A 19,789-nucleotide genomic window follows, 5' to 3' on the forward strand; every position below is an offset into this window, starting at 1 on the left:
ATTAGTCATTGGATAGTCTAATCTGTATTAACAGAAAGCTAGTGGTCTTTATTGTTGAGTTTATATGACAGTTTCCCGAAATGTGAGAGTTGGACGACTATGAAACTCAAGATGATTTTAGGCTGAAGATTAAAGAACAATGAAATGCATACTGAGAAATTATTCCCTTTTAATTTACCTAACAGTCCTTTTGAGTTAGTTTAAAGGAGTTTCAATTCAGTTTGGTGCTAGTATATCTTTTAAATACTTGCTTATCTCCCTTTCTTAACTAAAGGGAGCAGGTCTCAGAGCTTTCTGTAGGTAACAGTACCTACAGCTAGCTGATAGTGATTACTGTATTTTTTCATTATCTATTTTTATTTATTGAGATGGAGTCTCGCTCTTTCGCCCAGGCTGGAGTGCAATGGCACAATCTCAGCTCACTGCAGCCTCTGCCTCCTGGATTCAATGGATTCTCCTGCCTCAGCCTCTTAAGTAGCTGGGACTGTAGGTGCATGTCACCATGCCTGGCTAATTTTTGTATTTTTATTGGAGACGAGGTTTCACTGTGTTAGCCAGGATGGTCTCTCTCTCCTGAACTTGTGATCCGCCTGCCTTGGCCTCCCAAAGTGCTGGGATTACAGGCGTGAGCCAACGCACCTGGTCTATTTATTTATTTTTGAGACAGAGTCTCACTCTGTGCTTGGGCTAGAATACAGAGGCATGATTACATTTCACTGCAGCCTTGACCTGGGTTCAGGTGATCCTCCCACCTCAGCCTCCTGGGCAGCTGGGACTACAGGCACATGCCACCTCTCCCAGCTAATTTTTATGTTTTTTGTAGAGACGGGGTTTTGCTACATTGCCCAGACTGGTCTCAAACTCTCGGGCTCAAACGATCCTCCAACCTTAGCCTTCCAGAGTGCTGGGATTACAGGTGTGAGCCTTTAGACCCAGCCTACCTGTTCTTAAAATTTCAAGCTAGCTATTTATTTATTTATGAGATAGAGTCTCGCTCTGTCACCCAGGCTGGAGTGCAGTGGTGTGATCGCCACCCACTGCAACGTCCGCCTCCTAGGTTCAAGAGTCTCCTGCCTCAGAAGGCTGAGTAGCTGGGATGACAGGCACGTACCACCTTGCCTAGCTAATTTTTAAATTTTTAGTAGAGACGGGTTTCACCATGTTGGCCAGGCTAGTCTGGAACTCCTGACCTCAAATGGTCCACCTGCCTTGGCCTTCCAAAGTGCTGGGATTACAGGTGTGAGCCACTGTGCCCAGCTTTTTTTATTATTATTTTAAAAAATTTTTTGAGACATAGTCTTGCTGTTTGGCTCAGGCTGGAGTGTAGTTGTGCAATCTTAGCTCACTGCAATCTTCGCCTCCTGTGTTCAAGTGATCCTCATGTCTTGTGTCTCAGCCTCGTGAGTAGCTGGGATTACAGGTGTACACCACCACACCTGGATAATTTTTGTGTTTTTAGTAGCGACAGGATTTCACTGTGTTGGCCAGGCTTGTCTTGAACTACTGGCCTCAAATGATCTGCCTGCATCAGCTTCCCAAAGTGCTGGGATTACAGGTGTGAGCCACTGTGCCTGGCCTATTTCTTTTTTTAACTTTTATTTTGGGTTTGTTGGTACATGTGAAGGTTTGTTACATAGGTAAACATGTGTCACAGGGGTTTGTTGTACATATTATTTTATCACCAAGGTTTTAAGCTCAGTAGTCAATACTTATCTTTTCTGCTCCTCTCCTTCTTCTTACACTCCCCCTCAAGTAGACCCCAGTGTCTGTCGTTTCCTTCTTTGTGTTTATAAGTTCTTATCATTTAGCTCCCATATTCTTTTTTTTTTTTTTTGAGACGGAGTTTCGCTGTTGTTACCCAGACTGGAGTGCAATGGCACGATCTCAACTCACCGCAACCTCTGCCTTCTGGGTTCAAGCAATTCTCCTGCCTCAGCCTCCCGAGTAGCTGGGAATACAGGCGTGCACCACCATGCCCAGCTAATTTTTGCATTTTTAGTAGAGACAGGGTTTCACCTTGTGGACCAGGATGGTCTCCATCTCTTGACCTTATGATCTACCTGCCTCAGCCTCCCAAAGTGCTGGGATTATAGGCATGAGCCACTGCGCCGGCCTTAGCTCCCATATTCTTAACTTTTATTTATTTATTTATTTATTTATTTTTGAGACAGAGTTTCACTCTGTTGCCCAGGCTGGAGTGCAGTGGCACAATCTCAGCTCACTGCAACCTCTGCCTCCTGGGTTCAAGCGATTCTCCTGCCTCAGTCTCCCAAGTAGCTGGGACTACAGGCACACACCACCACACCCAGCTAATTTTTGTATTTTGAGTAGAGATAGGGTTTCACCATGTTGGCCAGGATGGTCTCGATCTCTTGACCTCATGATCCACCTGCCTCCTCCTCCCAAAGTGTTGGGATTACAGGTGTGAGCCACCGTGCTCTGCCTGAGCCACTGTGCCTGGCCTTAACTTTTAATACATTATAGTATACATATCAAAGTATTGCTGTCCTAAGTGTCTAGCCCAGTGAATTTTCATTAACTGAATGCACCCACTTAACTAGCATCCAGACCAAGAAACGTAACATTATCATCCTTCCTGAACCCGATATACCACCTGTAAGTTACTACCCATATCCCACTGTCCAAGGAAAGCACCAACTTCTAACAGAATATATTCTTTTTATCTGCTTTTGTACTTTATATAAATGGAATTGTTTAATATGTAGCCTTTAATATCTGTCTTCTTTAGTCAACCTGTGTTTGTGACAGTCATCTCTATTGTGTGTAGTCGTAGTTTGTTCATTCTCATTGACATATATTGTTCTGTTGTGTGAATATAGCACAGTTTACTTAAATATTTACCTTCAGACATTCCTTTTACTTATTGGATATGATGCTGGTTTTTTTCATGTATTTAGGGCCATACAATTTCCTATTAAATTTATTTAAGTAAAAACTTATTTTTAATTAAATTAAATTTAAATAATAATAGAACAAGTGGAGTTGGAGAAAATTGTGAAGACAGAAGTGTGAGAAACATTGGCTGATACTGTTGTTTCCCAAACTGTTTTCTGTAAAATACTAATCCTGAAAACAGTATTTAGGTGAATTTATCCCTAAGGTTGGAAATAGTCTTTATGAATATCACATTTTGCCTTTAGTATCCAACGGTATTATATAGGAACTGGATTTTAAAATTAAAATATTCTTAACTGTTTGGTTTTTTTTTTTTTTTTAATTTTTTATTGCATTTTAGGTTTTGGGGTACATGAGCAGAACATGCAAGACAGTTGCGTAGGTACACACATGGCAGTGTGTTTTGCTTCCTTTCTCCCCTTCACCCACATTTGGCATTTCTCCCCAGGCTATCCCTCCCCACCTCCCCCTCCCACTGGCCCTCCCCTTTTCCCCCCAATAGACCCCAGTGTTTAGTACTCCCCTCCCTGTGTCCATGTGTTCTCATTTTGCATCACCCGCCTATGAGTGAGAATATGCGGTGTTTCATTTTCTGTTCTTGTGTCAGTTTGCTGAGGATGATGTTCTCCAGATTCATCCATGTCCCTACAAACGACACAAACTCATCATTTCTGATTGCTGCATAATATTCCATGGTGTATATGTGCCACATTTTTCCAATCCAGTCTATTATCAATGGGCATTTGGGTTGATTCCAGGTCCTTGCTATTGTAAACAGTGCTGCAATGAACATTTGTGTACATGTGTCCTTATAGTAGAATGACTTATAGCCTTTTGGATATATACCCAGTAATGGGATTGCTGGGTCAAATGGAATTTCTATTTCTAAGGCCTTGAGGAATCGCCACACTGTCTTCCACAATGGTTGAACTAATTTACACTCCCACCAACGGTGTAGAAGTGTTCCTTTTTCTCCACATCCTCTCCAGCATCTGTTGTCTCCAGATTTTTAATGATCGCCATTCTAACTGGCGTGAGATGGTATCTCAATGTGGTTTTGATTTGCATCTCTCTGATGACCAGTGACGATAAGCATTTTTTCATATGATTGTTGGCCTCATATATGTCTTCTTTCCTAAAGTGTCTGTTCATATCGTTTGCCCACTTTTGAATGGGCTTGTTTGTTTTTTTCCTGTAAATCTGTTTGAGTTCTTTGTAAATTCTGGATATCAGCCCTTTGTCAGATGGGTAAACTGCAAAAATTTTTTCCCATTCTGTTGGTTGCTGATTCACTCTAGTGACTGTTTCTTTTGCCGTGCAGAAGCTGTGGAGTTTCATTAGGTCCCATTTGTCTATTTTGGCTTTTGTTGCCAATGCTTTTGGTGTTTTGTTCATGAAGTCCTTGCTTACTCCTATGTCCTGGATAGTTTTGCCTAGATTTCCTTCTAGGGTTTTTATTGTGCCAGGTCTTATGTTTAAGTGTTTAATCCATCTGGAGTTAATTTTAGTGTAAGGTGTCAGGAAGGGGTCCAGTTTCTGCTTTCTGCACATGGCTAGCCAGTTTTCCCAACACCATTTGTTAAACAGGGAATCCTTTCCCCATTGCTTGTTTTTGTCAGGTCTATCAAAGATTGTATAGTTGTAGATACGTTGTGTTGCCTCCGGTGCCTCTGTTTTGTTCCATTGGTCTATATCTCTGTTTTGGTACCAGTACCATGCTGTTTTGATTACTGTAGCCTTGTAGTATAGTTTGAAATCCGGTAGTGTGATGCCCCCGGCTGTGCTCTTTTTGCTTAGAATTGACTTGGCTATGCGGGCTCTCTTTTGGTTCCATATGAAGTTCATGGTGGTTTTTTCTAGTTCTGTGAAGAAAGTCAATGGTAGCTTGATGGGGATAGCGTTGATTCTGTAAATTACTTTGGGCAGTATAGCCATTTTCACGATATTAATTCTTCCTAACCATGAACATAGAATGTTTCTCCATCTGTTTGTGTCCTCTCTGATTTTGTTGAGCAGTGGTTTGTAGTTCTCCTTGAAGAGGTCCCTTACGTTCTTTGTGAGTTGTATTCCAAGGTATTTTATTCTTTTTGTAGCAATTGTGAATGGCAGTTCGTTCTTGATTTGGCTTTCTTTAAGTCTGTTATTGGTGTAGACGAATGCTTGTGATTTTTGCACATTGATTTTATATCCTGAGACTTTGCTGAAGTTGCTTATCAGTTTCAGGAGTTTTTGGGCTGAGGCGATGGGGTCTTCTAGGTATACTATCATGTCGTCTGCATATAGAGACAATTTGGCTTCCACCTTTCCTATTTGAATACCCTTTATTTCTTTTTCTTGCCTGATTGCTCTGGCTAGAACTTCCAGTACTATATTGAATAGGAGTGGTGAAAGAGGGCATCCTTGTCTAGTGCCGGATTTCAAAGGGAATGCTTCCAGTTTTTGCCCATTCAGTATGATATTGGCTGTTGGTTTGTCATAAATAGCTTTTATTACTTTGAGATACGTTCCATCGATACTGAGTTTATTGAGGGTTTTTAGCATAAAGGGCTGTTGAATTTTGTCAAATGCCTTCTCTGCGTCAATTGAGATAATCATGTGGTTTTTGTTTTTGGTTCTGTTTATGTGGTGAATTACGTTTATAGACTTGCGTATGTTGAACCAGCCTTGCATCCCCGGGATGAATCCTGCTTGATCATGATGGATAAGTTTTTTGATTTGCTGTTGCAATCGGCTTGCCAATATTTTATTGAAGATTTTTGCATCTATGTTCATCATGGATATTGGCCTGAAGTTTTCTTTTCTTGTTGGGTCTCTGCCGGGTTTTGGTATCAGGATGATGTTGGTCTCATAAAATGATTTGGGAAGGATTCCCTCTTTTTGGATTATTTGGAATAGTTTTAGAAGGAATGGTATCAGCTCCTCTTTGTGTGTCTGGTAGAATTTGGCTGTGAACCCGTCTGGGCCTAGGCTTTTTTTGTGTGGTAGGCTCTTAATTGCTGCCTCGACTTCTGACCTTGTTATTGGTCTATTCATAGTTTCAGCTTCCTCCTGGTTTAGGCTTGGGAGGACACAGGAGTCCAGGAATTTATCCATTTCTTCCAGGTTTACTAGTTTATGTGCATAGAGTTGTTTGTAATATTCTCTGATGATGGTTTGAATTTCTGTGGAATCTGTGGTGATTTCCCCTTTATCATTTTTTATTGCATCTATTTGGTTGTTCTCTCTTTTCTTTTTAATCAATCTGGCTAGTGGTCTGTCTATTTTGTTGATCTTTTCAAAAACCAGCTCTTGGATTTATTGATTTTTTGAAGGGTTTTTCGTGTCTCAATCTCCTTCAGTTCAGCTCTGATCTTAGTTATTTCTTGTCTTCTACTTGGTTTTGAGTTTTTTTGATCTTGCTCCTCTAGCTGTTTCAATTTTGACGATAGGGTGTCAATTTTGGATCTCTCCATTCTCCTCATATGGGCACTTATTGCTATATACTTTCCTCTAGAGACTGCTTTAAATGTGTCCCAGAGATTCTGGCATGTTGTATCTTCGTTCTCATTGGTTTCGAAGAACTTCTTTATTTCTGCCTTCATTTCGTTGTTTATCCAATCAACATTCAAGAGCCAGTTGTTCAGTTTCCATGAAGCTGTGTGGTTCTGGGTTGATTTCTGAATTCTGAGTTCTAACTTGATTGCACTATGGTCTAAGAGACTGTTTGTTATGATTTCATTTGTTTTGCATTTGCTGAGCAGTGCTTTACTTCCGATTATGTGGTCAATTTTAGAGTAGGTGTGATGTGGTGCTGAGAAGAATGTATATTCTGTGGATTTGGGGTGGAGAGTTCTGTAAATGTCTATCAGGTTTGCTTGCTCCAGGTCTGAGTTCAAGCCCTGGATATCCTTGTTGATTTTCTGTCTGGTTGATCTGTCTAATATTGACAGTGGAGTGTTAAAGTCTCCCACTATTATTGTGTGGGAGTCTAAGTCTCTTTGTAAGTCATTAAGAACTTGCCTTATGTATCTGGGTGCTCCTGTATTGGGTCCATATATGTTTAGGATCGTTAGCTCTTCTTGTTGTATCGATCCTTTTACCATTATGTAATGGCCTTCTTTGTTTCTTTTGATCTTTGTTGCTTTAAAGTCTATTTTATCAGAGATGAGAATTGCAACTCCTGCTTTTTTTTTGCTCTCCATTTGCTTGGTAAATCTTCCTCCATCCCTTTATTTTGAGCCTTTGTGTATCCTTGCATGTGAGATGGGTTTCCTGGATACAGCACACTGATGGGTTTCGGATTTTTATCCAATTTGCCAGTCTGTGTCTTTTGATTGGTGCATTTAATCCATTTACATTTAGGGTTAATATTGTTATGTGTGAATTTGACACTGCCATTTTGATGCTAAGTGGCTGTTTTGCCCATTAGTTGTTGTAGATTCTTCATTATGTTGATGCTCTTTAGCATTTAGTCTGATTTTGGAATGGCTGGTACTGGTTGTTCCTTTCTATGTGTAGTGCCTCTTTTAGGAGTTCTTGTAAAGCAGGCCTGGTGGTGACAAAATCTCTGAGAACTTGCTTGTTCGCAAAGGATTTTATTTTTCCTTCACTTCTGAAGCTCAGTTTGGCTGGATATGAAATTCTGGGTTGAAAGTTCTTTTCTTTAAGAATGTTGAATAGTGGCCCCCACTCTCTTCTCGCTTGTAGAGTTTCTGCCGAGAGATCTGCTGTGAGTCTGATGGGCTTCCCTTTGTGGGTGACCGGACCTTTCTCTCTGGCTGCCCTTAGTATTTTCTCCTTCATTTCAGCCTTGTTGAATCTGACGATTATGTGCCTTGGGGTTGCTCTTCTTGCAGAATATCTTCGTGGTGTTCTCTGTATTTCCTGCATTTGAGTGTTGGCCTGTCTTGCTAGGTGGGGGAAATTTTCCTGGATGATGTCCTGAAGAGTATTTTCCAGCTTGGATTCATTCTCTTCGTCCCCTTCTGGTACACCTATCAAACGTAGGTTAGGTCTGTTCACATAGTCCCACATTTCTTGGAGACTTTGTTCATTCCTTTTTGCGCTTTTTTCTCTGATCTTGGTTTCTCGTTTTATTTCATTGAGTTGATCTTCGACTTCAGATAATCTTTCTTCTGCTTGGTCAATTCGGCTATTGAAACTTGTGCATGCTTCGCGAAGTTCTCGTGTTGTGTTTTTCAGCTCCTTTAATTCATTCATATTCCTCTCTAAGTTATCCATTCTTGTTATCATTTCCTCAAATCTTTTTTCAACGTTCTTAGTTTCTTTGCATTGATTTAATACATGTTCTTTTAGCTCACAAAAGTTTCTCATTATCCACCTTCTGAAGTCTAATTCCATCATTTCATCACAGTCATTCTCCATCCAGCTTTGTTCCCTTGCTGGTGAGGAGTTTTGGTCCTTTCTAGGAGGCGAGGTGTTCTGGTTTCGGGTGTTTTCCTCCTTTTTGCGCTGGTTTCTTCCCATCTTTGTGGATTTATCCACTTGTCGTCTGTGTAGTTGCTGACTTTTCGATTGGGTCTCTTGAGTGGACACCCAGATTGTTGGTTATGAAGTATTTCTGTTACTTGGTTTTCCTTCTACCAGTCTAGCTCCTTCGCTGTACGACTGTGAAGACAAGGCCCTGCTTGTCTGGGGTGCACCTATAGCAGCTGCGGAACAGTGAGGGATGCTACCAGTTTCTTTTTCTGCTATCTTTGTCCCAGGATGATGCCTGCCAAATGTCAGTCTTTTGGATATAGAGGGGTCAGGGAGCTGCTTGAGGAGACAGTCTGTACTTTATAGGAGCTCAGTTGCTGAGCTGTGAGCTCTGTTGTTCATTCAGGGCTGTTGGGCTGCTATGTTTGATTCTGCTGCAACAGAGCTCATTAAAAAACCGGTTTTTTTCTGAAATGCTCTGTCTTGTGGGGTTGGGGCTTTGTTTTTGGATGTCCGTTGAGGTGTCCTGCCCAGCTAGGAGGCAGTTTAGACACTATTTGCCTGCCGAGGCTCCGTCCTGCTGTTGTGAGGTTCGCCCTGTTGCTGCAGGCTCTGCCCTGCTCCGCCACGGGCTACGCCCTGTGGCGGGGTCTCTCTGTTGTAGCAGGTTGCCTTGGCAACGGCAGGCTGTGTCAGCAGTGGGCGTGTATCTCAGTAGGGGCGGGTTGCCTTGGCAACTGCAGGCTGCGTCAGCAGTGGGCGTGTATCTCAGTTGGGGCGGGTTGCGTAGGTAATGGTGGACGCCCCTCCCCCACGGAGTGCCTCAGGGACCGTCTCTGCGGCGAGCGTTTGGAATCGCCGTTTTTTGTGTCCCACTGCGCTACCCCAAACGCTGTGTTTCTGCAATCCCCTGGGCTGGCCCACTGTCCAAGTCTCCTTCAGTCTCAAGTTCAGCCCTCTCAAGTCTCAGGTTGCCGGTTCAACAGGGCACCCGGACAAGTGCGCCCTGTGGGGAGTGCTGGGTCAGGCCGGCCACCGCCACCCCGGCTGCCGGCCTCTCCAGGCAGAGCCTCTGCCTGGTGTCCCGCGTCTCCTTTATACTTGGGAATTTCCCCGTTCTGTGGGCAACAAAGATCAGTCTGAAAATGCAGCTCTGACTCACCTCTCCGCGGATTCACCGAACACTTCAATCCTGGGTTGTTCTCACAGCGCCATCTTGAGTCCCCCTCATTTCAACTGTTTGGTTTTACTTGTGGATAAAAGTTGTGCTACTCCTGCCCAGCTTGCCAGTATCATCAGTTAAATATTGAAATGCCCCTAAATACTAAGTGCTTTGCTAAGAATAATATGAAGCTCCTTACCCAAAGGTGTGAATCTGTATTATTCACCCATTCAATATTTAAACTTTTTTTTTTTTTTTTGAGACAGAGTCTTGCTCTGTTGCGCAAGCTGGCATGCAGTGATGTGATCACAGCTCACTGCAACTTCCACCTCCTGGGTTCAGGCTGTTCTCCTGCCTCAGCCTCCTGAGTAGCTGGAACTGCAGTCATGCACCATCACTTCTGGCTGATGTTTGTATTTTTTATTAGAGACAAGGTTTCGCCATGTTGGACAGGCTCGCCTTAAACTCCTGACCTCAAGTGATCTGCCCACCTTGGACCCCCAAAGTGCTGGGATTATAGGCATGAGCCACCATGGCTGATTAAACCAATGTTTACTGAACACTTTTTATGGGCTGGGTTACTATGTTCTAAGTGCTGGGCTAAGCCATTGAACAAACAAAAATTTGTCTTTGGAGCTTTTAAGAGAGGTAAGCTAGGTGACACACAATAAAACCTTAAATGTGTAGCATGTCTTATGTTGGGTTCCTTGAAAATGGGAATGCCATGTGTGTGTGTTTGGATGGCTCTTAAATTTTTAATCTAGAAAGCCCTCACAGAGAAGTTATTAGCAAATCTTGAAGAAATAAGGGAATTGAGGGATGCAGCTATCTGGGGGAAGAGGATTCCAGACAGGGAAAAGCAAGAGCAAAGGCCCTTAAGGAAGAGCATGCCGGGATGAACCAGAAATAACAAGGAAGCCAGTGGCCGGAGTGAGTAAGGGGCCAGTAGTTAGAGATGCCATTAGCTTTTATGTGAGCAAAAGATTATGTAAACATTGTACTTTAATGTAGAGTTGGTGTTATTCACAGTTGATGATTTAAGAGGCAGCACAGCAAAGAGTATGTACATGAGCCAGATTGCCTGAATTTTAATTCTGGCTCCACTTAACTTGAACAAGTTGCTTATCTTCTTTGTGCCTCAGTTTCCCTGAAATAGGGATAATAATAATATCCACCTTAGGAGTTTCAATGAGAATAAAGCATTTAGAACAGTATCTGGCACATGGTAAATGGTATATATGTTTGTTGAATAAACATCCTGGTATTTGGTGGACTATTAATTATGTAGGTATAAGAGAACTGAAATATGAATAATCTTACCCAGATGATTCCCCAGTTTATATTTGGCTGAAAGAGGAGCTCAGACAATTTGTTTTTAGTTTTGCTCCCCGCTGCTTTTTTTAATGAAGGGTCAGAATGAAAAGAATAGAGTCTTCTTTTAGTCTCTTAATAATTACTGAAACTATGTTCCAATATTATACAGTAGTGAAGGGGTTAAACATTTTAGGCTGTTTAATATCTTAATATATAACCTCACTTTAGAAAGGAATCTACTTCAAGTTTGCTATGGTGTGGTACAGACTGTAGAACAAAACTGAGTGTCTACTGTTAGTATATTAGGACCTCTTGTTGACTTTTGCTCCAATACAAATGTTAATACATTTCAGAGTCACTGCTAGTTGGATTGAAGCACACCTCCCAGATGATTCTAAAGACACATGGAAGAAGAGGGGGAATGTGGAATATGTGGTACTTCTTGACTGGTTTAGTTCTGCCAAAGATTTACAAATTGGAACAACTCTCCGGAGTCTGAAAGATGCACTTTTCAAGGTTAGCAAGTTTTGTTGTTAGTGTATTGCAATTGCAAGCCACCTTTGGTTGGTTAGAAAGGCATGTTAACTAGTTGTTTATCTTAAATACTAAAAGATACATCATACTTTTTTTTTTTAAGACTGAGTTGCACTCTGTTTCCCAGGCTGGAGTACAGTGGCGTGATCTCAGCTCACTGCAACCTCTTCCTCCCAGGTTCAAGTGATTCTTGTGCCTCAGCCTCCCAAGTAGCTGGGACTACAGGCTTGAACCATCACACCCAGCTAATTTTTGTATTTTTAGTCGAGGCAGGGTTTTACCATGTTGGCCAAACTGGTCCTGAACTCCTGACCTCAGGTGATCCACCCACCTTGGCCTCCCAAAGTGCTAGGATTACAAGCTTGAGCTGCCATACCCAGCCCATGATAGTTTAATTGTAGAATTTTTATAAATTCAGATTTAAAAGATTTGTTTTGGCTGGGCTTGGTGGTTCATGCTTGTAATCCCAGCATATTGGAAGGTTGCGATAGCATGATCACTTGAGGCCAGGAGTTTGAGAACAGCCTGAGCAATATGGAGAGAACCCCATCTCTACAGAAATTAGCCAGGCATGGTGTCTCATGCCTATAGTCTCAGATACTCAGGAGGCCAAGGTGGGAAGATCACCTGAGCTCAGGAGGTTGAGGTTGTAGTAAGCCAAGACTGCCACTCCACTCCAGCCTAGGTGACAAAGCATGAAGGCCTGCCTCAAAAAAATTTTGAAAAGTAAAAGTAAAATAAAAGAGTTTTTAAAATCACTAGATAACAATACACTGATGTATATAAAATATATTAGAATTTTGAGAAATATAAATTATCTGAAAAAATGACTTTTTAAGATTTAGATTATAAAACATAAAAGCAAAGGAAGAAGTCATTGAGGGAAAAAAGATTGGTCGATTAGACATTGTAAAATTAAAACTTAGGTGTGAAAAGATCTTATAAGATTATAAGGCAAGGCTGGCAGGATGGCTCATGCCTGTAATCCCAGCACTTTGGGAGGCTGAGGCGGGCGGATCACATGAGGGCGGGAGTTTGAGACCAGCCTAACCAACATGCAGAAACCCTGTCTCTAGCCAGGCTTGGTGGCGCATGCCTGTAATCCCAGCTATTTGGGAGGCTGAGGCAGAAGAATTGCTTGAACCCAGGAGGCAGAGGTTGCAGTGAGCCAAGATTGCGCCATTGCATTCTAGCCTAGACAACAAGAGCAAAACTCTGTCACACACACACACACACACACACACACACACACACACAAGTGATTACAAGGCAGAAGATAGGCAAAAATATTTACAACACATATGGTCGTGGTTTAAAATACCTAAAATCCAAAGAGCTTTTACAAATAAGAAAAATACTTAAGATAAAATAGTAAAATAAGTTGTGGACACAGACAGCCATGAACAGAAAGTGAAATGCAAGTGGACATGACCATAAAAATGATCAACTTTACTAGTATCAGATAAATGCATATTAAAACAATGGATGCCATTTTCACTGACCAAGTTAACAAAGGTTTAAAAAATAATACAGTGTCCCTCAGTATCTGTGGGGGATTGGTGCTAGGACCCTCCCTCCCCACTGCCACAAATACCAAAATCCATGGATATTCATATTTCTTAAATATAATGGTATAGTGTTTGCATATAAACTACACATATCCTCCCATATACTTTAAATCATCTGTAGATTCCGTATAATAACTAATACAAAGTAAGTGCTTTGTAAACAGTTGTTACACCATATTGTTTGGAGAATAGTGACAAGAAGAAAAAGTCTGTACATGCTCAGTACAGACACAATCATAATAGGCCTAATTGTGTATTTTTAAAATGTATTTATCTATATTTATTTATTTAAAGACAGGGTCTTTCTCAGTCACCTAGGCTTGAGTGCCATGGCACAGTCATAGCTCACTGCAGCCTCCAACTCCTGGCTCAAGTGAACCTACTGCCTCAGACTCTTGAGTAGCTGGGACTAAAGGTGCTCACCATGCCTGCCTAATGTTTTAAAATTTTTTAGTAGAGACAAGGTATTGCTATGTTGCCCAGGGTAGTCTCAAACTCCTGGCCTCAAGCATTCCTCCCACCTTAGCCACCCTAAGTGTTGGGATTAAATATTTTATTTTATTAATTAATTTATTTATTTTTGAGATGGAGTCTCACTCTGTCACCCAGGCTGGAGCGAGACTTTGTCTCAAAAAAAAAAAAAAAAAAAAAGAAAAGAAAATTGCAAATAACTATAGAAAAAGGGGCAAAGGATGTAATTATTAAATAGTTAAGTCACAGAACAATATAAATGTATAGTAAGTAAATTTAAAAATGTTCAACTTCACTAATAAACACTAATTAAAACAAGATACCATTTGTGTCCATCAGTTTGGTAAAAATTATAAAGATGTATAATGGACATTCTCATATCCTGTTGGTTAAGTGTGTAAATTGGTATAGCCTTTCCGAAGGGCAACTGGGCATCATTTTAAATCAGCAATTCGACTCCTAGGTAATTATCTTTAAAAAGTATATATACATATATTTTTTTGAGACAGTTTCACTTTGTCACTAGGTTGCAGTGCAGTGGTACTGTCTTGCCTCTCTGCAACCTCCGATTCCTGGGTTCAGGCGATTCTCCTGCCTTAGCCTCCCGAGTAGCTGGGATTACAGGCACATGCCACCATGCCAAGCTAATTTTTGTATTCTTAGTAGAGTCTGAGTTTCACCATGTTGATCAGGATGGTCTCGATCTCTTGATCTCGTGATACGCCCACGTTGGTCTCCCAAAGTGCTGGGATTACAGGTGTGAGCCACTGCGCCCAGCATATTTTTAAGTGATCATTTCTAAGATCAGCAATATATTGAAAACCTTAAGCAACTCCCTTTCTGGGAATTTTCCTTCAGGAGGTGGCAAGATACGTGCATGTATAAAGATCTTTGGTGCTTATTTTAGCATTGCTTATAATTAAAGGGGAAAAAAAACCAAATGTTCAAATGATTGACTCAGTATTGGTGTGTTTGTAAAGTAGAACAGCACTTTGGGAGGCTGAGCCAGGTGGACCACTGAAGCCCAGGAGTTCAAGACCAGCCTGGGCAACGTGGCAAAACCCCACCTCACAAAAGTTCAAAAATTAGCTGGGTATGGTGATGTATGCTTGTCATTGCAGCTACTAGAGTGGCTGAGGTGGGAGGATCAGTTGAGCCCAGGAGGTCAAGGCTGCGGTGAGCCTTGATTGTGCCACTGCATTCCAACTTGAGTGATAAAGCAAGACCTTGTCTCAGTCCATCAATCAGTTAATCAGTAGTCAAATATTATCTAGTCATTACAAATGATGACATATCTCTGTATTGATGAAATATGTTCATATAAAAGAAAAGCAACATTATAAAGATTTTAATGAAAACTATAAGAGTAGATTCCAGAATATAAAGTGGTATTGGGGTGGTGACATTATGGGTCATTTTTGTTTTATATTAAGTAATTTATTTCCTAATTTTTCTTCTAAGGTCATTGATTATTTGTGTGGTTTTAAAAACCCCACCGATATAACAATTTCATTTAATGTTGAATTTTGAATCCGTTCTTTTTGTCATTATTTAGAAGATAAATTCTTGTATTTAAGGCAACAACTTTAAAATTTGGATTTGTTATGGTTTTATCTGTTGAAAGATGGCTGACATATTAAAAATATGATTTCCTTATTTATAGTGGGAAAGTAAAACTGTCCTGCGCAATGAGCCTTTGGTTTTAGAGGGAGGCTATGAAAACTGGCTCCTTTGCTATCCCCAGTATACAACAAATGCTAAGGTCACTCCACCCCCACGACGCCAGAATGAAGAGGTGTCTATCTCATGTATGTATGTGAAAGTTTTTGTTTAAAATTGCTTTGGTAAAATATACTTTAAAGTTATGTTTTCATGGAAGCATTCTTGGTTGTGTGTGCATTTGTCCTATTAGAATAAGCCTGGAAATTCACATTTTCTTTGACTGTTGTAATTGTCATTTCACTTATTTTACATTTAATTATTACATTAACGAGCATGAGAAATGTAAGTACCATTTATGGGTTTGCTATTCTTAAAAAACATTTTTATTTTTGGGATTTTAGTGGATTTTACTTATCCTTCATTGGAAGAATCAATTCCTTCTAAACCCACTGCCCAGATGTCACCTCCACCTATAGAAGTAGATGAAAATATTGAATTGATAAGTGATCAAAACGAGAGAATGGGACCTCTGAATATATCAACTCCAGTTGAACCAGTTGCTCCTTCTAAATCTGATGTTTCACCCATAATTCAGCCAGTGCCTACTATAAAGAATGTTCCACAGGTATGTTCTTGATTTTAACTTTATTCTCTCTTTTGCTTTAATGTTAAATATATAGTGTAGCTGGGCACGGTGGCTCACGCTTACAATCCCAGCACTTTGGGAGGCTGAGACGGTCACCTGAGGTTAGGAGTTCAAGACCAGCCTGGCCAACATGGTGAAACCTCATCTCCACTAAAAATACAAAAAATAGCTGGGCTTGATGGCAGGTGACTGTAATCCCAACTGTTGGGAGGCTCAGGCATGAGAATTGTTTGAACCCAGGAGGTGGAGGTTATAGTGAGTCCAGATCACACCACTGCACTCCAGCCTGGGTGACAGCAAGACTCTGTCTCCAAAAAAAAAAAAAAGAAAAGAAATGCATAGTATAAAAATGAATTTTAATATATAATCTTTAAGATCCTTGAAAAAAAGTATCAATGAGAAGAATGTATGTTTTGACATTTTTTGTTTAAAAATTTTTCATCATAATTCAGCATTATCACCACATCTATGTTACAGTAGATAATTCAAAGGATTTCAAAGCCAGCTGGCGATCCATTCGCTACAAACAATGCCAGTAAACATTGCATACCACAGTGAATTAGTATAGCCCTTTTGGGATATTTTTTATAATTTGACCCATAGTATTTTCCTAAATAGCTCGGTTTACATATGGTAGGTATGTGATGTCAGTATTTTGGTTTTAAAATAATACTTTAGTTCCATTTCCTTAGAATTTGACACATGAATAACAGGCATGTTTAATGATAGTCATTTAAAGGTTTTTAAATAACCAAGATGTAACAATAAAAAAGTTTTAGTTTTTATTTCCTTTATTTGGTTTTATTTAAAGAGAGGTTAACTAATGCTCCCCTTCTGTGCATTTCCCAGTAACATTTTTTAGCATACATTTTTAATTTTTCCCCAGATATATTTAAAATAGTATTTCACATTTAAAGTGGATGACATTTGATTTGTGGAGCCAGTTGTGAATAGAAAATCTGGTAATTTTTTGTTATAAACTGAAGTGGTTCATGTCTTCATTTTTAAGATCTTTTGGTATTGCAGAATAAATTGTAGACTATTAAACAACTTTTCATAAAGGGTGAATTTAGGAAATTCTAAAAAGAACTTACGTTATTGCATTTCCTTTCAACTAAATCTATTTAAACCCTAATCCTTTTGTGTCCCAGCATAACTTTATGAGATATATACAGTTTTTCAGACATATTTTGAGGATCTTCTATATAAAAGACAGCATGAGGGCTGGGTATGGTGGCTCATGCCTGTAATCCCAACACTTTGGGAGGCAGAGGCGGGCAGATCACCTGAGATCAGGAGTTTGAGACCAGCCTGGCCAACATGGTGAAACCCCGTCTCTATTAAAAATACAATATTTAGCCAGGCGTGGTGGTGCATACCTGCAGTCCCAGCTACTCAGGAGACTGAGGCAGGAGAATCACTTGAACCTGTGAAGCAAGTTTGCAGTGAGGCGAGATTGAGCTACTGTATTCCAGCCTGGGTGACAGAATGAGACTCCATCTCAAAAAAAAAAAAAAAAAAAAAGGAAAGAAAAGGTAGCATGAAAGTTTAGATTCTTCTGATGTTTGGTAGGAGAGATCTGTATAAACAGCCACAGCATAAGGCATTATATCATAATTGCTCTACAAGCCACTGGAGCACAGATCAAGGAGAATATTTTAGCTGAGAAGATCAAGGATGTCTTCATGGAGGAGATAGTATTTTATCTGGGCTTTAAGAATAGGAGGTGAGGATAGAAGAAGCAAATAGAAAATTATATGACCAAAGGCACAGAGCATTCTCTGGGGCCAGTGAACAGTGTGTTTTTTTTTTAAGACGGAGTTTCACTCTTGTTGCCCAGGCTTGAGTGCAATGGGGTGATCTCGGCTCACCACATCCTCTGCCTCCTGGTAAGCATTTCTCCTGCCTCAGTTCCTGAGTAGCTGGGATTATAGGCATGCACCACTACACCTGGCTAATTTTGTATGTTTAGTAGAGACAAGATTTCTCCATGTTCGTCAGGCTGGTCTCGAACTCCTGACCTCAGGTGATCCACCTGCCTCGGCCTCCCAAAGTGCTGGGATTATAGGCGTGAGCCATTGGCCCTGGCCTAGTGAACAGTTTTAACATATGTAGGTGCTAGTCTCTGTTGGAAAGAGGAAGTTATGATAGTAGATAAGATTAGAAGGATGGACAAGAGTCATCAAGAGAGACTTGGATCAAATTTGAATTTCATCTTCTAGGTCCGAGGAACCATTAAAGAATTTTAAACTTGTGAGTAACATGACTGTGCTTTTAAGATTAGGGAAAAATAGATCAAGCCACCAAAATGTAAATGGAAACAGTATTTATTTTTGTTTCTGTTCCACCTCATATTGTTAACTTCATCCCCATAGTGGTTCTTCTTACTTTATTCTCAGATACATGTAGAAAAAAAGACAGAATTTTTTTTTAAGAGGCAGAAAGAGAAGTAAACAATTTTTTTTTTTTTTTTGGATACGGAGTATCGCTCTTGTCACCCGGCTGCAGTGCAGTGGCACGATCTCCGCTCACTGTAGCCTCCGCCTCCTGGGTTCAAGCAATTCTCCAGCTTCAGCCTCCCGAGTAGCTGGGATTACAGGCGCCCACCACCACGCCTAACTAATTTTTGTATTTTTAGTTGAGACAGGGTTTCACCATGTTGGCCAGGCTAGTCCTGACCTGAGGTGATTTGCCTGTCTCAGCCTCTGAAAATGTTGGGGTTACAGGCGTGAGCCACCGCACCCGGCCAAGAAATTATTTTTTTCTACTAACTTCTTTGTTTTCTTTTTTGAAGACAGGATATCACTCTCTTTTCTAGGCTGGAATGCAGTGGCACGATCACAGCTCACTGCAGCCTCACCTTCTTGGGTTCAAGCAGTCTTCCCAACTCAGCCTCCTGAGTAGCTGAGATTATAACCACATGCCACCACGTCTGGCTATTTTTTGTAGAGACGAACTCCTAGCCTCAAGTTAGGAGGACTTGGCCTCCCAAAGTTCTAGGATTACAGGCTTGAATCACCGCATCCAGCAAGTTGTTTTCTAGTAGAAGAACATAAATTAGTTTCATAAGAACACTATGTAGATTGTTACTGGCAGATGTTGTTGTAGGTTTTTATTTTTGTTCCAGTACAGAATATTTGCAAGAAATGATGTTGGGGTCACATCTTAAAATGATGTAATGTTAATATGTTGTTAATTTGAGGTAGTAAACATTTAACTCATTAAATCAGAAACTTAGGTAGTTTATTACTCAACTTGAAGGAAAACAGTATTTTACCTCCTGTAAAAGTTGTTAGGGAAGATTGCATTTGTTCCCTCAGTAACATAGTTATTAACTGTGTCAGGCACAGTTTCTATCCTTTTAGAGCTTATATTCTAGGAGGGAAGAAAGATTTTAAACAAGTGATTACAGTTATTTGATCAGATTTCCAACAGAGGGAGAATAATAAGGTATTATAAAAGCATATATTAGGGGACTTGGCTAGGTTCTAGGAATCAGGGAAGTCTTTTCAGAGGGAGAGATGTGTAAGCCAAGATCTAATGTGGGCATTATCTAGATGAAGAGCTGATAGACAGACCTAAGTTGGGAAGGAGCATAGCATCCTTGAAGAATTTTTTTTAAGTGTTTTTTTTTTGTTTTTTTTTTTTGAGTCAGAGTTTCGCTCTTGTTGCCCAGGCTAGAGTAACAAGATATTGGCGTGATATTGGCTCACTGCAACCTCCACCTCCCAGGTTCAGGGGATTCTCCTGCCTCGGCCTCCCGAGTAGCTGGGATTACAGGCATGCACCACCACACCCAGCTATGTATTTTTAGTAGAGACGGGGTTTCACCATGTTGGTCAGGCTGGACTTGAACCCCCAACCTCAGGTGATCCACCCACCTCATTCAGCCCCCCAGAGTGGTAGGATTACAGGTGTGAGCCATGGTCAGATTTTTCTTTTAAAAGGCAAGTATGGCTGATAGACATAGCCATTTGACTGGAGAAAGAGGCAGATGTAAGACCACACATGGCCTTACAGGCTGTACTAAAGATTTTAGATATAATGAGAGCATGGGTAGCAAATTAAAATAAGGTTTTAAGCAGGAGAGAAAATGGT

General features: G+C 40.6%; 1 protein-coding gene across 4 annotated transcripts in view; it reads left to right on the forward strand.

Moving 5' to 3' along the window:
- USP8 (ubiquitin specific peptidase 8) overlaps positions 1-19,789 on the forward strand; it is an 82,004-nt gene that overhangs the window by 43,325 nt on the left and 18,890 nt on the right. For all 4 annotated transcript variants that reach the window (XM_035259635.3, XM_078334231.1, XM_002753479.7 and 1 more), the window contains 3 exons: positions 11,164-11,326; positions 15,047-15,191; positions 15,447-15,670. In XM_035259635.3, coding sequence (XP_035115526.1) covers positions 11,164-11,326; positions 15,047-15,191; positions 15,447-15,670 — 532 coding nt within the window. The remainder of the gene's footprint in view (positions 1-11,163; positions 11,327-15,046; positions 15,192-15,446; positions 15,671-19,789) is intronic.

The sequence above is a fragment of the Callithrix jacchus genome, chromosome 8 (genome assembly GCF_049354715.1).
Source record: "Callithrix jacchus isolate 240 chromosome 8, calJac240_pri, whole genome shotgun sequence".
NCBI lineage: Eukaryota > Metazoa > Chordata > Mammalia > Primates > Cebidae > Callithrix > Callithrix jacchus.